The following is a 20865-nucleotide window of genomic DNA, read 5'->3' as shown; positions in this document are numbered from 1 at the left end:
CGAAAATGAATAAAACCCAACCCTATACTGTACAGTACATTCCTCCCACCGGACATAAAACAAACCCCAAGAAAAGCAAGGAGAAGATCAGATCAACGGGGGTTGTCCCACGTACCCGTGGCAACTCCTCGACCCCTGACATCGGAATCACGCAAGGCTGAAGGGAGGGGGAGTCTTGAAACCCAATGCTGTACATACAGTAGCCAGGAAACTCAGTTCCTGTCTATGTGTACAGTACCTTTTGGGGGCTTGTAGAACCGGGTACCTTACCCTCGCCGTCAACTTTGCTGAAGCTCTTGCGCCGAGGGGCTTTGCTACCGTTGGGAGGTTGGGGCTGGATTGTAGGGGGTTGATGAGGTCAGTTGCGTGAGATAGAAGTATCAAATGGATAGGAGAGGGGGAATTGCAGGCGAGATGTGCCGTGAAAGTGGGAGGGAGAGTGAACTGGAGAAGGGAAGACGGTGCGGTGGGTAAGTAAGGGTACTGTGCTTTGAAATGTAGTGTGTTTCCACCATAGTATCGGTATGCAGGTAGCTGGTAATCGCCGACGGAAGAAGTTCTTGCTAATATGTGGCCTTCGTGCTTGAGGCAGAAATGTAAATATCCGGGGGAAAAGTGGACCGCCGGGCTGGGCTGTACAGGAGTCTGTACAGTACGTAGTAAGATTCTCCGGGTGTCGGAGTGCATGCGATTTTGGCCTCAGAAATAATGGGACATGTGTGGTCGGAGGCAAATCCGCCAGAATAGGTACAATGCTTAGTATATTTCGATGCATGTATAGTCCAAGGTTAAGCTTCTCGGCAATATCTGAAAGTCATCTATTCATGAGAAGTTCCTTACTGCTAAGGAACACAAACATCAATCAACGCCGACAAAAGCTGGGTATGAATAAGTAGAGCCCAATATCAGGTAATTGAGAAACACAACTCTTTTCTCCTCATAGGTCGAAGGTGACGACCAGAAAAGCGGTTTAGAGACCGAATTTGGAACTGAGGGCTGTGGTCACTCTGTCAGTATGGCCTAGCATATTCCCAGATCAAGGTGTACTTACCGCCCATGACAGCCTTCCGTTTCTGGGTCTGGACGAATTTGTTGACGTCTCGAGCCCAGTTGCTGCTGCTCTCTTCCAATCGTTCCATCTGGTCACCAGCTAGATTGAGCCGCTCTGTACGCTCCGTGACCTGACGCTGCATGTAGGACCAGTATCCCTCCTGATTGCCTGAGTCTGAAGACTGGTTTGTGTTTGTCCTGCCTTCTCTGAATGCCTTTCGACGCTCCTGTTCGTCCAACCGCATCTGTTCCTGCATGCGTTTTGAGGGTGGGCGATCGGGACCACCAACTAGAGAATGCTGTTAGTTTTTCATGCACAAAATAAGATGGAGATATACCCACTAAGTAAGTCCATGTCGGCCGGCGAGATGTACTGCGTGCCGGAGATCCATTGGATATTCGTGATCGTTGGTCGGGGTGGAACGATTGCTTGAGGATTGTACAATTGGTCCTCAGAAGGCCGGCTGTGATATAGATTAATAACTTGTGTACCGAGAATAAATGCCTTCGCATCGACTCACAGGCCAGTTCCTGCTCCCCAGACATTAAACAACCCCACTTCTGAAGGGCTTGTCCAGACCATGACGGTACCATTAGAGGAGACACTGGCATCGGCAAGTCGTCTCATGTCGGCAATTTGGTTGATCGGGCTGCAACCGATCTCTTTGAGTCCGGGGATAGAGAAGGCCCGTGTGTTTCCGTCGCCAAAAAGACCAACAAGGCTATAGCCGCGGCCCTCGATCTTGACTACCGTAGCAGAATCACAGAGGTAATCGTCCCAAGACCTATGAGCGCCCTTGGATGTCGCAGGCTTGAAAATTCGACACCCTGACACGGTCACGGCAACCACTACTCCATTCACTCTGATGCCGTTGCGGAGGCCTCCAACAGCGTTAGGAGAAGCCGAAGCAGGATTGCCGCTATCAGCATTGATTGGAATGATGTTGATGACCTTATCATCTAGTAAGCTTGCACCAGCAAAGACTGCCGAGTAGGTACCATTATCCGCTGGCAAGATCTTAAAAGTCGCCAGATTACCTTTATTGGTACCCACAAAGCAGCAGATACTTGAGTAGTCTAGAAAGATCATCAGCCTTTCAAGCGCGTGTGAACTGTTTTTGAAAACAGCTTACCTTCTCCTTCGAGTGTAAGCACCCCGAACTCGATACATGTGGGCCACTCTGGAGAGGAAGACTCGGAGCTGCGCTGTTTGAAGAAGCTGCTCCTCTTGTTTGCCTTCAGCAACTCCGAAAAATGGGCTGTATGGATGATCGCCGGCCCGCGCAAGTCAATGATTGCTAGACTTCCGCTTTCGAAACCGACTGCGACAAATCCAACCTGGCTGTGTTTCAAAGCAGTCACTGGTCCCTGTTGCATGTTGAGGAGGGTGAGGGGAAGAATGCCTTGCTTGAGCCCAGGATCAACCCGATGGGTGATCGAGGTCAACTTACCGGGCCCTTCATTGGCACCTGGGGGCTGCTCACTTCCGAAATTCTTGTTGCTTCCCCAACGGAAGACAACAAGCTCACCAGTTCTGAGACCTACAGACAGCTCACCCGTTGAACCACTTAGAGACATCTCGGTGACTTCGACGTTGCCCACACGGCCTACTGCGCGGGCCAAGTCCACTTGTATGATCTCTCCGTTTTCAACTTCGTCGTCAATGCCTCCGTCCCAGATGCGAATAGTGCCATCCGCATGGGCGGTGGTGATGATGTTTCGATCTTCGAAGCGTTTAAGTGCTTTCTTGGCCTCTGCGCCGCCCAAGAGGAACTTAGGCCCCTGTGACCTGCGCTCTTTCAAGCCCAACCAAGCAGAGCGATCAACTGCGCTCAATGTCGCCTTGGTCACAAACGGGTGCACGAAAGACAGGTATGGGTGAAGCATATTTGTAGGTGTGATAGGGTGTCCAGTCGGGAAGCTCATGGTAATCAGTTCTCCCGAGGACAAGCGGGCAATCAGGGCAATGGGGTCATGGGCGCCACCAAAATAAGGAGTGCTGCGTGGAATAGGGCAAAAGTCGACCACCTCACCTCCAGGTGGGGTGGGTAGGACCGAGACACGTCTTGGAGATTCGAAGTACTTCGAAATCATTGGCCAGGTAGACGTCTGATAGTTCGGAGTAGGGCCCAGGTCCAGAAAGGTAAGGCCCTTGAGGGACTCGGCCTTTGGCCGACCACCAGCAATCAAAAGCCCACTGTCATCACCGTTGTCCTTGACACACCACGCGACGTGTGTGATCGGATCCTTGAACCCAGTGGCTCCGGCCGAAGAAGGCCTCTCGGGACTTACGCCTGGCTGATCGACATTGGGGGTGTCAATGGACCGAGCCATCACCTTGCGACCGTCCTTCGAATCCCAGAAAACCAGGCTATTGTCATCATGAACCGTCAAAACGAAGATGCCATTCGGGTGCCAGAGAGCCTGGGTCAACCTGGGTCTGCGCAAGTCCGAAATTGGTACCTCCGCATTCCCACCCAGCGCGCCTGGAGGCACTTCATATTCGAAGTATTTCTGTGCGACGTTTTGTTTGAAAGAGAAGGTCACTGCGCCATCCGGGTACCCGACCAAGATCTTGCCAATGTCGCGAGGAGAAAAGGCGAGACTGATTACCGGACACATACGCGTCCGCGCATTGCGTTGAGCCCACAGATTCGGCACCCTGAAGGGCGTCAAAGTTTCACGATCCAGATCGTATGCGATAATGTCGCCTGGCATATGTCATCAGAAAAGGAATCACACGCGAATTCTAGCGGAGGGCGTACCATTCTGCAAACCAATGAACGCATAGTCGAGACTCGGGTCGGTCAATAACGCACTCGCATGGCTCGGGGGTGCGTACGAAACCAATGTCTTGCTGGTCTCAAGGGAGAAGATTGTGATTTCACTTTTCGAGTCGACACTAACGAGCTTGTCGGCGCAGAACTGAATGTGTTTCGCAGAGGCTTTGCGAGGCAACGAGAAGATGACCGCTACGCGCCGTTGACCAAACACGTAGATCTGACCATGTCCAAACTGGGTATCACTGGTTCCGACTGCAAGGAGGGACTGAATCGGATCGTAGGCAATAGCACTGACTTGAGAGTTGATACCGCAGCGAGCGAACTGGTAGGTTGAAAAAGACTCGTTAGCACATACAATTCAATAGTAAGAGGATCTCAGTAAGCTTCAGCAGTGGGGAGAGTTGAAGGTAGATTCGGCACAGACGACGTACATCATCGAGGGCGAACAGGTCCGGCGACAGCCCTTCGGAAAAGTCCTTCTGGATGCCGGCCTGTTTCCCTCTCAGGAAGTGCGCCATTCTCACAGAGGTGGAAAAATGGAGAATGGGCAGTGAAGGTCGAACGTGGATAGAGATAGGATATAGAATAGGAAATTGGAACAAAGACCAGCGGCGACCCCAAGAAGGTACGATCAAGTCAAGGGCAAGGTCATTACCGCGGGGAAGAAAAGCAAAGGTTCCAAGTTGACTGACGGCATTAAGGCTGATTGATTGATTGCCTTATGGGCGGCGGTCCGGGGCGGGGCAAACTGGATCACCCGCCCGCCCTGCACTAGCCGCTCCCAGTTACGGTGCGATAACAAGGAAGTTACTACGTAGTTACTGAGTAAACATGTGATGATCAATTACAGACAGTAGGTCTAATTCTCCTGCCCATTGTTCAACTGCTGGATAATTTCCCTATATTTGCAAACAAGATATAGCTATCGAGTAGAAGTGTATAATGGCTGCTCCTTCAGTTTCATTCTTGCTTCACCGGACTCATTAATTTTATTCAGTAACCTTTCTTGTATGAATTACTTAGGCAGCAACAATATGTTCTTCTCACTCACCGCCGAGGAACACCGTACTCCCGTAGATAATCTTGATGTCGGCCTCCAAATGACCGGAGTTCCCTTCACGGTAGAATATTTATAATTGGCTTTTATGGGTACCGGCCCTATGCGATTTGAGTTGCTTGCTACACCTAGATCGTGGTGTTTAAAAACAAGGCTCTTTCAAAGATCTGCGCTCTGTATAGTTCTCGCTAAATACAAACAAAGAACAGTCTAAGAACACGAGCATTCAAGTCATGCAATCATCATCCCAACCTGCTCATAGTCGTCAATCAGCTGACTCCTGGCACATCATCGAGCCCCTTTAATGGCACTCATTTCTGCCAAGGTTGTCGTGAGCCGTCTCCTCGCCTCCATCTCAGCAGTCATGTCTTTATCGCGATAATAGTGTATTGTGATGTTGTGGACAGAGCGGTAGCAAGCATAACTGCACCGATCATTAGCTTTCTTCCATGATGTTGAACGGGTTCGGAGTCACTTACAGTAATTGACGAGTCACCTGTGACTCGCTCTTCGTAAGTCGAGTGCCAAAGCCTTCGAGCATGGCAGGCGAAGGATCCTCGAAGACCTCGGCCATATATATGTCACCCCACAATGCATGGCCAAAGCCCGTCACTCCAGACAGTTTTCTGGACGCCGGATCCAGAAATACTTGTGACGGACGGCCTAGGCCAATCACTACCAACCGTGGTAGAGTGACTTCTTCCAGTGCATATGACAAGCGGCGAACGTGATGCCTAATCTCGGAATAGGGGAGATGAACAAAAGCATCTTCTGAGTCTCGCAGAATGTCCTCGAAGAGCACGACAAAAGCGTCCCTCCAGGAAAGCTTTCCCCGCCCACAGGCCACCTGCTCCAGCGAGCCGAAGGAGTTCGAAAGGGGCTGTCCGATTTGTTGGATCAGCGATCCCAGATCTCTGTCCAGTTTTCGGCGTTCTTGCGTCGTGAGTCGGGGTCCCATCTCCTTCAAGGTCATGCCTGTGACATAATGTCTGACTAAGAAGGCAGACCCAAAAGGGCCACCTTGAAAGCCATAATGTACAAACGATGGCACATATGGAGTTGCATTCTGCCCTAGAATGGACAGGGCTCGTGCTTCCGTCTCAAGCAGGAGCTGTTCTCGCCGTAAAAGAGGTGTTGTCGACCGAGGTGGACATTTCAGAAGCCATTGATCTCCATTTGAAAGTATCAGGAGACTGACGGAATGTAGATGACCCTCCAGAGGATATACCTCTTGAATCTGGACCGAAGGCGGAAAGTGCCGTTGGAGCACTGAACCAATAGTATTTGTACTTGGGGGTTCAACCTTGCAAGTTGGCAAGACAGAGAAAGAAGGTGACATGATGGAAGGAGAGGGAGGGATGAATGAATGCAGAAAAGCCAACAAGTCCCATCAGGCTCTATAAGTTTCTTATAACATCATAAGCGTCGTGGTCTGTAATATCGATCGGACACCGTGCAACCATTGCAGCTTTTAGTAAGAGGGGTGCGAGAGGGGTATTGTTCTTTGGCAGGCTGAAGAACCGGAGATGTTCTCCTGGCAATAGGTGGCAGACAGTCGATGGTTAAATTAAGCCAGGCCCAACATGCTTCGCTGGCCAGAAAGCCGGATGCTGTCCTGCAAGATTGACCGTATCTCCTCGCTTGATTAACCGGAATATATACAACTCTGTGCTAACCAGGGGCGCAGGAGACTGGTAAGAGTCTCACGGTAGTTTGGGGGCATATTTCCCCATTGGAGCAGATTAAGCGAGTTGGAGGATTTGCGCAATGCGTCCATGGTGAATGGAAGTAGATGTAAGTCCGAAAGACTCCAATGCGATAGAACGAGTACTGGAGTAGTAAAGGAGAGAGGGTCTGAGTCTGAGTAAGGTTCCGCCTCGCGGGCTCGCCTAACTCTCCCGCTCTGAGAAAGGCGCCATGCAGGTGAAACGGGCCCCGCCCAATCATAGCACCGCTTTACCGAATGCAATATCGCGGAAGGATCTGCCGGCTCCAGGCTTTCGCTTCCATGCTGAATTGCTGATGAACTGGACACTTGATCGTGATACTAAACAACGATCAGGAATCTATCCCCGGCTCTAGTCTAGTTTCCTTGCAATGGAGTCGCAGTCGCTACGTACAAGGTACTACTAGGTAGTCTAATGCAAGCCCTTACCTCGCGTTGACCTATGGTTGGCTCCTCCGGTTCATCTAGAATACTACGGTGTCACTAGTAGGTTGGATTATATTAATGTACACATGTACACACTGCACTAGTAGGACTAGATCAGCCTGGGCAAGAGTGACAGCAATGTTTCCATTCGGTCGGGTTTGGAGGGAGCTACTGGTAATCTTCTACTGAATTGAACTTCACTCGACCTGTCAGGTAGAAGGTCCCTTGCGTGCTATGAGTCTCTGCCTGCAACATCGCTTTGCATGTCCATCATTGATCTAGTCTAGTCGGAGACGGACCGTCGCTGCAAGTTTGGTTCAGGTTCCCTGGGGCGTGAGCTTCACCGATTGCCCCATGTTTGCGACCCTTCGATCTAACAGAATGTGGATTGTGGACTCCCCGGCTTGTGGATGCTGTTAGAGGGGAAAAAAAACCTTCGGTTGACTTCCCCAACTTGGGCAACTCACGACTTTCCAACAATGTTTTTTAAAACCATTGACAAACGGAATTACCACTCTCCAGACAAATCCCGCAAAAACTTACATTTGGCTCACTACACCCGCAATTAGATCCCCATATATCCGAGAGCGCCAACTCTGTGATGATAATAGTCCCAAGCGACTGTAAGCTAAACCAGCTTGAATCAGTCAAAGCAGTGCAGTCACTGCAGCCTGACGCGTCCCCTCGTATTGACTGCATCGCTCATCACCGTGACTTTCGGCCTACGTGCCAGAGACATAAGCTTACGTCGAATACGAGTCCGGGTAAGGCGTCCGATTTCACCGTTCAATCCGTCCAGATCATCCCAGCCATTTCCGAACTTCTCCCAAGTAGCAAGAGTCACTTGTCAGGAGCGGCGCATTTTTGTAGTTCGAGTAATAGTCATTTGTTTCTTCCAAAAATTTGTTTCTAGAGATATGTCCGAGTTGTTTCGGAGAAGTTCGTTCAACAGACCTATCTGATACGATGCTGGCTCTAGACTTCAGAAGTCTCAGTCTCAGCAGCCTGCGCTGCTGCAGTTGGAGTATATAGTTCGGCCAGGTTATACCGTTTCAGCTGCTCATAATCGCTTCCTGCGACACCGATACCAATAACATTCTGTGGCATAGAATGTTAACCATGAGGACCTGAAGTGCATTTGTTTTCTCAAGGCTTACCTGGATAACCATGACGTTGATGAGTATATCATAGTTCTTGAGATCAACGGGGTGTTCAGTACCAACGACATCGGCAACTGTCTTGATTACCGTGTCCCTGCTGAACTTTTTGTTGCTTCTTACGACTGGCCGGATGGCGTACTGGAGATGTCATGGCTTAGTACGTTCTCGTGGGTTTCGGAGCGAGGGCCACTGCAGCAGCAACAACAACAACAACAACGTACCTTCTTCGGAGGACCTCCAGAGTGAAAGGTAGATTTGAGGACCTCACGCGCGAAAGACTCCAGTTCGACACTGAGAGTCTTGCGAACCGATTTGACAGGAGTCATGCGTTGTATGTACCGAGAGCGCTTCTTTTCGGGATGAGCGTGCGCATCAAGGCACAATTGATGTACCATCTGCTCTGGATCAATGGACTTGTCAAATCGAATGAACGATACTAGCAGAATCAGTAATTGGCGATATCAACAATTCCATATGGAGGTCAAACGCACGACATGGTAAGTCCATTCGAATTGCTTGGAACGGACGAGACTTGGCTTGGCTGGGCTTCAGCCCTTCGACCTCCTTTTTGATCATCGCCTCGATGTCATCTTCATCTGAGTCGGACTTGTCCCCATCGTCGACTTTCTCAGTCCCTTCGATGCTCTGAATGACAGAGCATGTTAGACAGTGTTCACGGCTCTCAGATGGGAAGGATACCAGCCACAGAGAAGCGAGGAAGACCCCACTCGACAGGGCCGGGATAACACGTACCTGTGTAAACAAATCCACAGCCTCCGACATACACTTGGTCTCTTTTCCGATGTCGCAACTCACAAAAACTCCCCAATCACCACCCTCGATCCCTGCTTTATTGCCTGGCTTGCGCCATTGACCACCACCACCCTAAGCTGTGCGTTAGATAGGAGATTAGGGAAATCATGAAGTCCATGGGCTGACTTTGGTGGCAATGGGTTTCAAGGGTGCGAACCTTTCTTTTCTTAGACGACTGGGCCGACATGTTATCAGGCATGGACCGTTTTCCCTTTCCAGCCATGCGCAGTTGTCAGACACTGGATTGTCGTCGGTGTTTCACGAAGGATCACTTCCGCCAACGAATCAAGCACCTTTCTAGAGGTGGGAGCAGTGCGGGAAGCGAGCCTTGGTTGCCGGAATTACGCGTGATAATGAGATTCTAGATGCATGCATCAACTTCTTGCCTGGAGAGAGCGATAAGCAGGAAAGATCAAGGCGGCGGGGCATCCAAAATTCCATTTTGGGACTAGCGCAGGGAGAGCAACAGCGAGATCGTCATTCCACTTCCGGCTCGAACCATTTACCATTCACTGGAAGGTGGAGTGATTGACGGCTTGTTCTCGGCCGGACGGGTCACTGCAACCACCTGGCAACGTGTGAGTATGTCCGTCCGTTGTCGTACTTTACCATCGAACCACTGATCTTTCCGGTCCGACATCGTGCCAGGGTCAAATGCAATCCCTATGGCTACAGCCCGCGGTCATGTCTCGGGTAGCCCGGCGTTCAAGCACCTGAGAGTGGATACGGATAGTACGGTACTTGTAGTCAAAGGGTGGTAACACAAGAGCAAATCCCAGCTAATAGCTATGCCCATTCAGCATGACATCACGCTATCTTCATGACGTACAACCAACCAACTCTCAGGGCCAGAACTCTTCCACTACTATTTATGCTCCCCCTCTTCCGCGTAAACATTCAACCTTTCCTCTTATACACTGTTCATCCTTTTTCTCATATCTTCAATTACCTTCAACTACTGTTCGTCTCGTTGGCTTTCGCGATGACAACTAACGAGATCGTCACCCGAGAGCTCAAGAAGCCTATTACTGTCGCTGAGTATCTCTTCCACCGTCTTCACGAGGTGGGGGTCCGCTCAGTGCACGGTGTTCCCGGTGAGTTGCCTACCTCAAGCCTTGCTTCCTGCTCTCCTTCTAATCTCGTCGCACTTCCATAGGTGACTACAATCTCGCAGCTCTAGACTATCTGCCAAAGTGCGGTCTCAACTGGGTGGGTAATTGCAATGAGCTCAATGCTGGTATGGTTACTCTCCTGGGACCCGCACCTTCATTATCTGTGGTGTCAGACTAACAAGGTTGCAGGTTACGCTGCGGATGGTTATGCCCGAGTCAATGGTATTAGTGCCTTGATCACTACCTTCGGAGTTGGCGAGCTGTCAGCCCTCAACGCCATTGCTGGCGCTTACTCCGAGTACGTGCCTATCGTTCACATCGTGGGTCAGCCCAGCTCTCAGTCCCAAAAAGATGGAATGTTGCTCCATCACACTCTCGGCAACGGCGACTTCGACGTCTTCACCAAGATGAACACCGGGGTCTCCTGCTCAATTGCCCGCCTGACCGAGACTCTCGAGGTCGCAACTCTGATTGACAACGCCATTCGCGAATGCTGGATCCGCAGTCGTCCCGTCTACATCACGCTGCCTACCGATATGATTACGAAGCAGGTTGAAGGCGAGAGACTCAACACGAAGCTGGATCTGTCCCTTCCCGCCAATGAAACCGAGAAGGAAGACTACGTGGTCGACGTTGTTTTGAAATACCTCCATGCCGCAAAGAAGCCTGTCATTCTGGTTGATGCCTGTGCTATTCGCCACCGTGTTCTCGATGAAGTTCACGATCTAATGGAGGCCTCTGGCCTGCCCACGTTCGTGGCACCAATGGGCAAGGGTGCCGTGGACGAGACGCGATCCAACTATGGAGGAGTCTACGCCGGAACGGGTTCGAACGCAGGTGTGCGCGAACAAGTCGAATCCTCGGATCTTATCTTGAGCATCGGTGCCATCAAGTCTGATTTCAACACCAGTGGATTCACGTACCGTATCGGACAGCTCAACACCATCGATTTCCACAGCAACTACGTGCGCGTGCGTTACTCCGAATACCCTAACATCAACATGAAGGGGGTCTTGCGCAAGGTCATCCAGAAGCTGGGTAAGGTGAATGCCGAGCCGGTTCCGCACCTCTCCAACGCATTGCCCGAGGAAGAGAAGACTTCTTCAGCCACCGAGATCACTCACCAGTGGTTGTGGCCCAAGGTCGGACAGTGGCTTAAGGAAAACGACATCGTCATCACCGAGACTGGTACGGCGAACTTTGGTATCTGGGAGACCCGATTCCCCGCCAATGTCACCGCTATCAGCCAAGTCCTTTGGGGCAGCATTGGATACTCGGTCGGCGCCTGCCAGGGTGCTGCTCTGGCGGCTAAAGAGCTCGGCAATCGTCGCACTGTCCTCTTCGTTGGCGATGGTAGTCTCCAGCTTACGGTGCAGGAGGTGAGCACCATGATCCGAAACAACCTCAACCCCATCATGTAAGCGTGCTTCCCAATCCTGCTGTTTGCTACATACACTGACAAGCCAACCAGTTTCGTCATCTGCAACAACGGCTACACCATTGAACGATACATCCACGGCTGGGACGAGAGCTACAACGACATTCAACCCTGGGATCACAAGGCCCTGCCGACCGTCTTCGGAGCCAAGGACAAGTACACCGGCCACAAGGTCACCACTCGCGACGAACTGAAGCAGCTCTTCGCGAACGAAGAATTCAACTCGGCTCCGCACTTGCAGGTAAGTCTTAATTCAAGCCCAAGAGACCTTAATCCACCGCAATCACTGACCACACACCACAGTTGGTTGAGCTTCACATGCCCAGGGATGATGCCCCCGCCGCGCTGAAGATCACCGCCGAAGCGGCTGCTGCGAGAAACAAGTAATGATAATGACCACGAACCGCCAATCGAGCAACTCGCCCGCCGTCTTTCCCGCTCCACGATCCGTTGGTTGTATTCCAAGTTGGAAAAGAAAAAACCTTATTTCGAGCAAAGCAGTTTCACGACGTGGCGTGACGAGACTGACCAAGATCCAGCCGATTCAAGGACCCAATAAACACAGCCAATTGCATTAAGAAAGCTGTGGTTCGGTTACATCGAATTTTCAATATGTATTGTAATGATAATGACAACAATCCAAGATGAGTTAGTGTTAGCTTCTCCGTTGTAAAGGTTACATTATAGATGGTGAGCTTCTATCGCCGTTTGAATAGTCATTGAGGAACCTCTGGGTGGTGACATATCGGGAGCCGGCGTTCCAAGTTCCAATGTTCGAGAACCTTTCCAAATCAGTGCTTAAGTTCGTAGTGTGACGGCCCACGTCTCTCCGGCCATCTCGCATTCTACGCGTATTTCGTCCGGAGAATTGCCTGAACCATACGTCTTTAGAGGCCGAACATGACCGAATATCCTTACATTCTTTTCTTCTTAAAAAATGCGGGCTAGAACAGCCTGGTCGATTGTCGGGATTCCCCGCTTCGTATATCTCCCAAGACCGTGGTGACGTTATTGGTCGTATTCCGTCTTCCAGGCAGGGCGTTACGAGCGCTATAGGCATCATACATTTAATGAAGGTCCTTTGTATAGTACCTTCCCCCGTAATCACGCATTCAGCCGAGAAGGGGAAAAGAGAAGGTCTAGGCTACCATGTTAATGGGATATAAGCAGAACGTAGAAATTGCCCCTCACCTCACCACCCTGTCAGCCTCTTCGCGCGCACCAATCACCTTACCTACTGCTTTAATGCACCGATACAAGCACGATACTGTGAGTTTCCAGTCTTCTGGATTCAGGCACACAGCGTAAGACAAAAAATGGGCGTCAGCACCAACCGCAACATCATCATCGTGGGCGTCGGCTCCTCCATGTCCCGGTCGCTGGCCATGTGGCTCGCCAGTCTCGGATGGAACATCGCCCTGATCTCCCGCTCGGAGAGGAGCCTGGCCGCCATCTCCGAGGAAGTCCGCTACGCGGGCCCGGACAAGCACACCGTCAACGTGGTCCACTACACCGCGGACGCCGGCGACCCGGCCAGCTTGACCTCCGCTCTGGATTGGTGTCTGCACCAACTCGGCGGGACCCTCGACGTCCTCAGCTACAACGCCGCGCGGGTGGCGGACTCCTCCATCGCGACCCTCACGCCCGAGGAGCTGGAGCTGGATTTCCGCGTCTCCGCGATCGGGACCCTGGTCGCCGGCCAGTGGTTCCGGGGACATGCCCGGGTGGAGGGTGTCTCGCAGGGCGAGTGGCCCTTGTTCCTGGTCACCGGCGGTGTCCTGGACAAGCACCCGGACCCGAGCGTGGCTTCGTTGAGTATCGCCAAGGCCGCCTCCCAGACTGTCAGTCGGATCTTCGCGCAGGTCCTGCCGCGGGATTCGCGGATCTTGGTTGGCATGCCGCTGATGACGGGTCGCACGGTTGACCCTGCCACCGGAGAGTATTATGAGCAGTGTCGCCCCGATAAGATCATCCAAGCGCTCTTTCGGCCGTTCTTCGAGGAGAGAGAGCAGAGGCCGAATGGGTCAGAAGGCTGGGTGGTGGTACGGCATCTGTGATCGCAGACGTGCTCCCGAGTCTGGAGGAGGATAGCACCAGGAGGAAGGGAGTTCGGTTAGGCTTGCCAGAGGAAGAGGTCAAACCCATCCCAAATAGTGCTTGGGGTGGGTTTCGACGTGAGACATGAGAACGTCTGGAATCAGACATTTCATTATACAAGTGTCACTAGTCAAGAATGAGATTTGCCGTCTTGAGTTACACCGTGATCGCCGGTTAGTGTTAAGTTAGCCAGCGTTAGTTCTTCATGGCGTGGATAGTTGATCACTGGAGCCAACGTGGAAGGTAGTATTGAAGGTGTTGAAAGGGGGGAGCGCATAAGATGAGCGTCTGAAACTTGTATAGTTCTAGCAATCATCCGTGGGATGGCACTAACTCTTTTGGGGCAGCCCGGCTTGGAGTGACTGGATTACGTGATGGATCTCTCTGTCATGTTGTTTCACCAATTCGATTTGACAGTGTCTCATCGGTAAGGGCCCCAGATCCAGATGCCAGGACGCGGCGGCAGCTGAACAGAAGGCATTCTGGGAGTCCATGCCAAGACTCAAGGAATGTTGGCTGGGGAATGCAGAGAAGAATTAATGAACCAGGCAAAGTGCTTTGACTGCGACAGCTTATCGGACCACCACGTGATCGAGATGGGACGTTGAAGGGGGGGCGCTAAGGCGGCCAGCGCATCAAAGCTCCTCTTCTACGAAGCCTGGGCCGGGCCTGATTTACCCCATCGTGAATGGCAAGCAGGCTCTCTGGCTTGCTGAGGAAAGACATTTCATTTATCTCAAGGAACCGTTCTAATGAGCAACTAGTGGCATTTAATTTAAACGTGGGAAACTAATCTCTTTCAAATTGCTAGTGGTATGTTTTTTAGCTTCCCGCGCCAATCTTCCGCGGTATCGTCCTTTCCTGCCCTTTCCCTTTCTCCCCCCCTCCTCCCCCTTCAACTAATGACAGACCTATTATCAGGGGGGGCGGATCATCGCAAATTTTCAATTTCTGGAGCTGTCGCTTAATTCTAACTTCTTCATCTCTCTTGAAATATAGTTCGTTACCCACACAAGGATCGTGCTGCCTACTCGACTCACAACAACGTGCGCACGATTCTGCCCGCCCGCCCGCAACCTCACGAGATTCGATCTATCGAAGCCGATGGCCGCAGATACCTGCCGATTCTGCTTACGTACCCGATTTGGAGGCTAGCTGCGCATGATTACAATCGTGCATCGAGATACCTCGCGTCCGTCTCCTTTATCTGCCCTCCCCTGAATACCTCGCCAGTACTTCGTGTTCCCTGTGCGACCTGGTCGAAATCGCTTAGGGTCATTACCGGGCTTTCTGGGAGCATTGAGAATGCGGACTTTCCTCCATCATTGATCGCTGATGATCTATATTTCTCGGCCTCAGTGACGTGCATAATCTCGCTTTCTTGAGAGGGACTTCCGAACAAGTAGTAGAACTTCTTAGAATTCTCGGTGCAGACTATCTGCGATTCGGCATCCGATCAAGATCGCTTCTTCGCAACGGTGATACCCAAGCACCGTCAGCATGGATGGCCAACGGCAGCAGCAATACATCCCGGTCCCTCCTCCTTCGGCGACGCAGCCCTCCCAGGCGCATATGATACCTCTACCGCCACCGCCGCCTCGATACGCCCCAACCCAATCCCAGAATGTCATGCCTCCTCCGCCCCCTGGACCACCTCCTGGAGCAGGATACGGTGCATCCAAACTCACCAATCCTCAGCTGCAACACCAAAATACGTTAGGCTGGCAGCAACAGACCTGGGCCAGGCAGGCACTATCCCAAGGTTTCTTACCTCCCCCGCCGCCCCCTCCTATGGTCCCTACAAACCAATCGCCCTACGGTCGTCCCACTGCCCTCTCGATACCTTCCTCCACTGATACCCGAACCTCTGCAACTTACGTCCCGCAACCGGGCTCCTTCGGACCGGGTGTCGGAATACCACCGTTTGATGTGCATTCTGCTCCGACCTACGAGAATCCAGGAACCATGCCATCTGTCGAACGACAGCGACTCCCCTCTGCCCAGACGTATGAATATCCCATCGGGGAGTCATCCACGTACAAACGGGACCCAAATGTACCTTCCACACCGTCTTCGCGTACTCTCCCTTCGGCATTAGCAGTCAATGACGGCTCTCACGAACCAATGGCGTCGGGATTTCCGACCACAGCCTCCCAGAATCAAGTACTGCAGCCTGCGCCGACTAATGAACTTACGAAGTCGCCTAGTCATCGTCATAATAATAGCAGCACTCTGCTCGGGGGCATGTCTCCCAACGAAGCGGCCGTTCAATGGCCACTCGATCGAGTTCTCCTATGGCTTGCGAGAAATGGCTTTTCGAAGGACTGGCAAGAAACCTTTAGGGCACTAGAAATCGAGGGCGCCGACTTCCTGGAGTTGGGACATGGCTTCAATGGCCGGCCGAACCTGGGTAAGATGCACAACGTCGTTTATCCTCAGCTCGCAAAGGAATGCGAGTTGAGCGGCTCAGGCTGGGATCAGACTCGCGAACGCGAGGAGGGTAAACGCATGCGAAAATTGATTCGCCAAATCCACGAGGATGGCAGCTATGATGCGGACTACTTGATGCAGAGGCGTCGAGATTCTCATCCCAACGCTATTTTTGACGGAGGGCACGAAGCCTCCCCGAAGGTGACCCATGAGCCCCGCTCGGCCGGCCCGTTCTCAGGAAGTGTCGCAAACAGTCCCAAATTCAAGGCATCCCAGCTGGTCCATAATCAGAGGCAGAGTACACAGATGCGCTCTTTCACCACGCCCATACCCGCCAGCCATGACCCCACATCATCCGAACTCGGTAATAATGAGACCGGCACTATGTGGCCGCGGTCAGACTATTCTAGGGCGGTTCTGTCTAGCATCGGTGGGGAACACCAAAGACAGAGTCCTTCAATGTCCAGCGATGGTGGGACTTTCCAAGCTCCCATTCGGCCCTATGAGGACAGCCCTAAGAGCGGCAGTCCGGCAACACAGCATGCCACCCTTGCACAAACGGGGCCATCCTCATCGACCGGTGATTTGAGTGTCAAATTTGAACACTCTCGTGGGAACAGCGCAGACTCCCTAACTGGGCGTCGGTATTATGAGTCTTACAGACAGGACAACGGAGTACGCCCTTCTCCCCAAGAATCCTATAATCGCCACTCTGGCGGAGAGACCCCCTCATCATACCCGAAGGATCACCGAACAGGTCTTCTGAACTTTTTCAAGAAGCGAACCAAAGGAAGTGACTCCACTCACCCCTCTCCTGAAGAACAGTTCCTCGAGTCGCCAACGAGCCCTGTCAATACACGCCAGAATGGTGCCCACCTCCCTTATGCGAAGCCAAACTTCAGTACTAGCGATATGTCGCTGGGTGAACGCCCATCGTCTGCATCCATGTCGGATCATGAACGCCTGGTCTTGCGCCAAAAAACGCAGAAGGCCAAGAAGTGGACTTTCGTTACTCTGGATGGCTGGAATTATCGGTTGGTGGATATCACCGAAATGGATTCTGTTGAGACGCTGCGTTCTGCAATCTGTCAGAGCCTTGGGATATCGGACTGGACTGCGGCCCAGATCTTCTTGACCGAGCCCGGCCAAACGGAACATGACGAACCTTTGAACGACACCAATCTGGCTCTATGTCGGAGGTCGAGGTCGGACTTTTTGGGCTCACTCAAATTATTCGTACGTGGATCGCACATGCAACTGGCTACCAATGGATTCCCTCACTTTGCGGGGCTGGGAGTTTCTATCCCAGACAAAGCGACTGCTTCACCAACGTCTGCCCATCAAGTGCATAGAAAGCCACTGGATGAAGATGCCTTGAACAGGATCTCACCTCAGACTCAAAATAAGCCTACCTCACCACAAGTACCTTCTTCACGGCAACAGCTGAAGGTGTCCTCTGCGAAACTTCCGCGTGACGTGTCGCAAGCTTCTATTGCAGCTTCTCCCGTGGATCATGCTGCGGACGGTGGACCAGCTGACGCTGAAAAGGCGGATTTATTAGCTCGTCATGAGGAGCATATGCGCGAGGTCGAGCGGAAACAGCGAGCCTATCGCATCTCGAAGGTCCCGCCTATGCCGCAACCGAGGAAGGATGCCTACGGCGAAACCGGCTATAGGCGCGAAGGTGTTATTGATTTTGACTCTCCCCGCATATCGCCTTATGAGGACAAGAAATCTGAACCATTGGTGCCACTCCGCAAACCCCCGACTGCACCACATGAATCAAGTACTCTCACGAAGGTTAATTCTCTAAGGAAACGGGACATTGATCGTCCTCGTGTTCAAGTTCCTGCGCAGTCACACGGTCTTGGAGCCGCTCTAGCTAGTGTTGGAAGGATCACTAGCGCTATTGGAACACCCATGCCATCAGTACCACCAGCAGCGGGCTCTTTCAGCCCAACTATGAATGTGGGAAGCAGTCCCGCCACAAATCATTCAGGTAAGCCCTTTTGGTGCCTTTGTACGGCAACCTTTCAGATGACGACGTATATGTGGTTCTGTCGCTGACATCTAGCAATAGACGAGGTGAAGGGAACATACCAGGATAGTCAAGCCACACCAACGGCACACAGTGTGCCGTCACAAACCAAGGGCAACACTTCGCCCCCGGAACCTAGGCCGGGTCTGCAGTCCCGTAAATCCTACGGACCTGAATTCGACTTTGAGGAAACCAAAGTTTCATTCCAGCGCTTGCCCTTGCCACAGGATGATTCTGACGATGACTCCGATGATGGTCTCTTTGCGATACCATTGGCAAATACCAAATCACCTGTGACAGAGAAAGGGTCAATGACCAGCTCACCCGAATCGCAAAAGAGAGCGGCAAAGCCGTCTCTTACCTTGAACACCGAAAGTAGACTACGCAAAGGACTCTCTGTGAGCTTTCGGTCTCCGAGTGCTACTCGTGACACTTTCTTAGCGTCTAGCGGCGATTCAAGCGCTCCGGAAGCATATCACTCTGATATGACTGCTTCGCCGGAAGATGAACGGCCCCCACGCAGAGATTCGTTTGCCCGAGGCGACATCTGGGCCAGCAGACCTCCTGTCGAGGGCGTTATCGATCATCTCGATGACTTCTTCCCTGACATTGACCTTGACACTCCTTATCTGGATGGACAGGGCATGTCCCCACCATCATCACCAGCAAGCAAGATGGCGGCGGAGAACGAATTGGGCCACGAGGAAAAACCAGACGGTCCGTCTTACGCCATCCCACATCCTTCGGCCCCTGTCAACATTCCCAGCGAACCACCTGTCAGACCCCCAGAGCCAGGTGCTGTTGCGCGGCGGAATGTAAGCCGCTCCGGGGGTGGACTTACTCGAATGAAGTCTATTCGAGAAGTGGCTAAGGGAGCCAACCGAGCTAGCAGGAACAAAAGTGTGACCTCGTCCACCGGCAATCAACGATCGGGTGACATTCTTCGTCGCAAGAGCACCAAGATGTTCGGCGCCAAGATTATGCAGATCAGCCCGAAGCCTGGCAGCCGGTTGAGCCAGCTTGACCCTATTCCCCAAACCCATGCACCCTCTGGTAACATCCCTCAACGGCAGCCCACCTTCCGGATCATTCGCGGTCAGTTGATCGGCAAGGGAACCTACGGCCGAGTGTACCTCGGCATGAATGCCGACAATGGTGAGGTCTTGGCTGTGAAGCAGGTGGAGGTCAATCCTCGCATCGCAGGGCAAGATACGGACCGAATCAAGGAGATGGTCGCTGCGATGGACCAAGAGATCGATACCATGCAGCACCTGGAACATCCGAACATTGTACAGTATCTCGGCTGCGAACGAGGCGATCTATCTATCTCCATCTATCTCGAGTATATTTCTGGTGGCTCCATTGGCAGCTGTCTCCGAAAGCATGGTAAATTCGAAGAAAGTGTGGTCAAGTCTCTCACGCATCAGACGTTGAGCGGACTGGCATACCTTCATGATCAGGGCATTCTACACCGTGATCTGAAGGCCGACAACATCCTTCTTGATCTTGACGGAACATGCAAGATCTCCGACTTTGGCATCTCGAAGAAGACGGACAACATTTATGGCAACGATTCGACGAATTCCATGCAAGGGTCAGTATTCTGGATGGCGCCTGAAGTCATTCAGTCCCAAGGCATGGGGTACAGTGCCAAAGTGGATATTTGGTCCCTTGGCTGTGTGGTGTTGGAGATGTTCGCTGGCCGCCGGCCATGGAGTAAGGAAGAGGCGATTGGTGCCATTTTCAAACTGGGTAGTCTGAGTCAGGCACCTCCTATCCCGGAGGACGTATCCATGAACATCAGTCCCGCCGCGCTCGCCTTTATGTACGACTGCTTCACTGTGTAAGTTTTTTTCCTCTCACCCTATTTGCTTTCGTGTTGATATGCTAATATGACTCTCAACCAGGGATTCCCTTGATCGTCCCACGGCGGAGACTCTTCTGACTCGTCATCCATTCTGCGAGCCTGATCCCAAGTACAACTTTCTCGACACGGAACTCTATGCCAAGATCCGGCATGTCCTTTGAAAGGGAACCAAAACACCAAAAAGCAATGTAGTAGTGCAAATTCCCATTTTAGCGTGTTATCATTAGCCCGTTAGCCCTTGTCCCCTGCATTGTTCTTCTCTTCTTGTGCTCATACCCCCCCTCTCCCGCTTTCGTAACTTGGACTTTGCGACATAATGTGCATACAGAGGAAGTGTTGTTAAGTGTGCAGACCACTCTGCCGAATGTTCTTTTCATCCATTGTGTACATATATATATTTTGAGGATGCAGACCACAGGGTCGCAAGGTATAGCAGACTTTACTGTCAGTATATCAGTCCGTCCTAGGGGTGGCATCTGTAAACCATGGAAGCAATGGTATGACTGACTGAACCACGCTGTTTACTGACCACCCGTACCTTCTCCCCAGTAAAGTCAGTATTGAAGTGCGTATGCCCAAAGACCCAGACATCGACCTCCTTCCTGAAATGCGGCAGAAGCTCCGTCACAAACGCAAAGCGCCACGAGCACTGGAATGTTCTCCGCGGCCTGCTGCTGCTGCTGCTGCTGCTGCTGCTGGCGGAGAGACCAGACCTCCGCCACAGTCTCGCCGTAGAATTCATGGTTGCCCGGCACGAGAAGGACTCGCATGAAGCGGGTGGGTTGTTTTTAGCAGGAAGGCACGGTAGAGCTCGTACTCTGTCGCCGGTCCGGAGGAGGTTCTGCGCTGATGCTGGGAAGTCTAGGTT

General features: G+C 52.1%; 6 protein-coding genes across 6 annotated transcripts; 3 read left to right on the top strand and 3 right to left on the bottom strand.

Moving 5' to 3' along the window:
- Window positions 1-722: 722 nt before the first annotated feature.
- Window positions 723-4444, bottom strand: ASPACDRAFT_74707 (putative SNARE-dependent exocytosis protein (Sro7)). The gene is made up of 6 exons (XM_020204280.1): window positions 4265-4444; window positions 3816-4155; window positions 2184-3761; window positions 1572-2127; window positions 1393-1514; window positions 723-1339 (listed from the first exon to the last, which is right to left on the bottom strand). Exons 1-6 carry the CDS (start codon window positions 4349-4351, stop codon window positions 1011-1013), a joined length of 3012 nt encoding a protein of 1003 aa, XP_020061526.1. The 5' UTR covers window positions 4352-4444; the 3' UTR covers window positions 723-1010.
- Window positions 4445-5039: 595 nt separating this feature from the next.
- On the bottom strand, window positions 5040-6658 carry ASPACDRAFT_1852132 (phosphotransferase family protein). The gene is made up of 2 exons (XM_020197233.1): window positions 5370-6658; window positions 5040-5314 (listed from the first exon to the last, which is right to left on the bottom strand). Exons 1-2 carry the CDS (start codon window positions 6227-6229, stop codon window positions 5179-5181), a joined length of 996 nt encoding a protein of 331 aa, XP_020061525.1. The 5' UTR covers window positions 6230-6658; the 3' UTR covers window positions 5040-5178.
- Window positions 6659-8017: 1359 nt separating this feature from the next.
- Window positions 8018-9202, bottom strand: ASPACDRAFT_56574 (THUMP domain-containing protein; the record flags this gene model as incomplete). The annotated part of the gene is made up of 6 exons (XM_020203145.1): window positions 8018-8140; window positions 8200-8340; window positions 8424-8638; window positions 8694-8847; window positions 8956-9087; window positions 9173-9202. 6 exons carry the CDS (start codon window positions 9200-9202, stop codon window positions 8018-8020), a joined length of 795 nt encoding a protein of 264 aa, XP_020061524.1.
- A 795-nt stretch (window positions 9203-9997) lies between these two features.
- Window positions 9998-12066, top strand: ASPACDRAFT_1862205 (alpha-keto acid decarboxylase family protein; the record flags this gene model as incomplete). Its single annotated transcript, XM_020197793.1, has 5 exons — window positions 9998-10109; window positions 10172-10252; window positions 10317-11544; window positions 11599-11806; window positions 11869-12066. 5 exons carry the CDS (start codon window positions 9998-10000, stop codon window positions 11950-11952), a joined length of 1713 nt encoding a protein of 570 aa, XP_020061523.1. The 3' UTR covers window positions 11953-12066.
- A 403-nt stretch (window positions 12067-12469) lies between these two features.
- Window positions 12470-13923, top strand: ASPACDRAFT_74700 (uncharacterized protein). Its single transcript, XM_020204279.1, has one exon. It carries the CDS (start codon window positions 12882-12884, stop codon window positions 13620-13622), a length of 741 nt encoding a protein of 246 aa, XP_020061522.1. The 5' UTR covers window positions 12470-12881; the 3' UTR covers window positions 13623-13923.
- A 1239-nt stretch (window positions 13924-15162) lies between these two features.
- On the top strand, window positions 15163-20158 carry bck1 (putative MAP kinase kinase kinase (Bck1); the record flags this gene model as incomplete). Its single annotated transcript, XM_020200497.1, has 3 exons — window positions 15163-18091; window positions 18173-19973; window positions 20038-20158. The coding sequence occupies 3 exons, from the start codon at window positions 15163-15165 to the stop codon at window positions 20156-20158; spliced, it is 4851 nt and encodes a 1616-aa protein (XP_020061521.1).
- Between the last annotated feature and the right edge of the window lie 707 nt (window positions 20159-20865).

This window comes from Aspergillus aculeatus (assembly GCF_001890905.1).
Source record: "Aspergillus aculeatus ATCC 16872 unplaced genomic scaffold ASPACscaffold_1, whole genome shotgun sequence".
Taxonomy (NCBI): Eukaryota; Fungi; Ascomycota; class Eurotiomycetes; order Eurotiales; family Aspergillaceae; genus Aspergillus; species Aspergillus aculeatus.
The sequence above is the reverse complement of the archived record's forward strand: the minus strand, read 5'-3'. Positions and strand labels throughout refer to the sequence as shown.

Excerpts from the sequence above, each read along its gene's own strand:
- ASPACDRAFT_74707 (XM_020204280.1), bottom strand. The coding sequence starts at position 4,351 with ATGGCGCACTTCCTGAGAGGGAAACAGGCCGGCATCCAGAAGGACTTT. Across the intron at positions 4,156-4,264 it reads ACCTGTTCGCCCTCGATGAT|TTCGCTCGCTGCGGTATCAA; the intron begins GTACGTCGTCTG and ends TCAACCTACCAG. Across the intron at positions 1,515-1,571 it reads TGGGGAGCAGGAACTGGCCT|CCGGCCTTCTGAGGACCAAT; the intron begins GTGAGTCGATGC and ends TCTATATCACAG.
- ASPACDRAFT_1852132 (XM_020197233.1), bottom strand. The coding sequence starts at position 6,229 with ATGTCACCTTCTTTCTCTGTCTTGCCAACTTGCAAGGTTGAACCCCCA. Across the intron at positions 5,315-5,369 it reads CAGGTGACTCGTCAATTACT|TTATGCTTGCTACCGCTCTG; the intron begins GTAAGTGACTCC and ends TGATCGGTGCAG.
- ASPACDRAFT_74700 (XM_020204279.1), top strand. The coding sequence starts at position 12,882 with ATGGGCGTCAGCACCAACCGCAACATCATCATCGTGGGCGTCGGCTCC.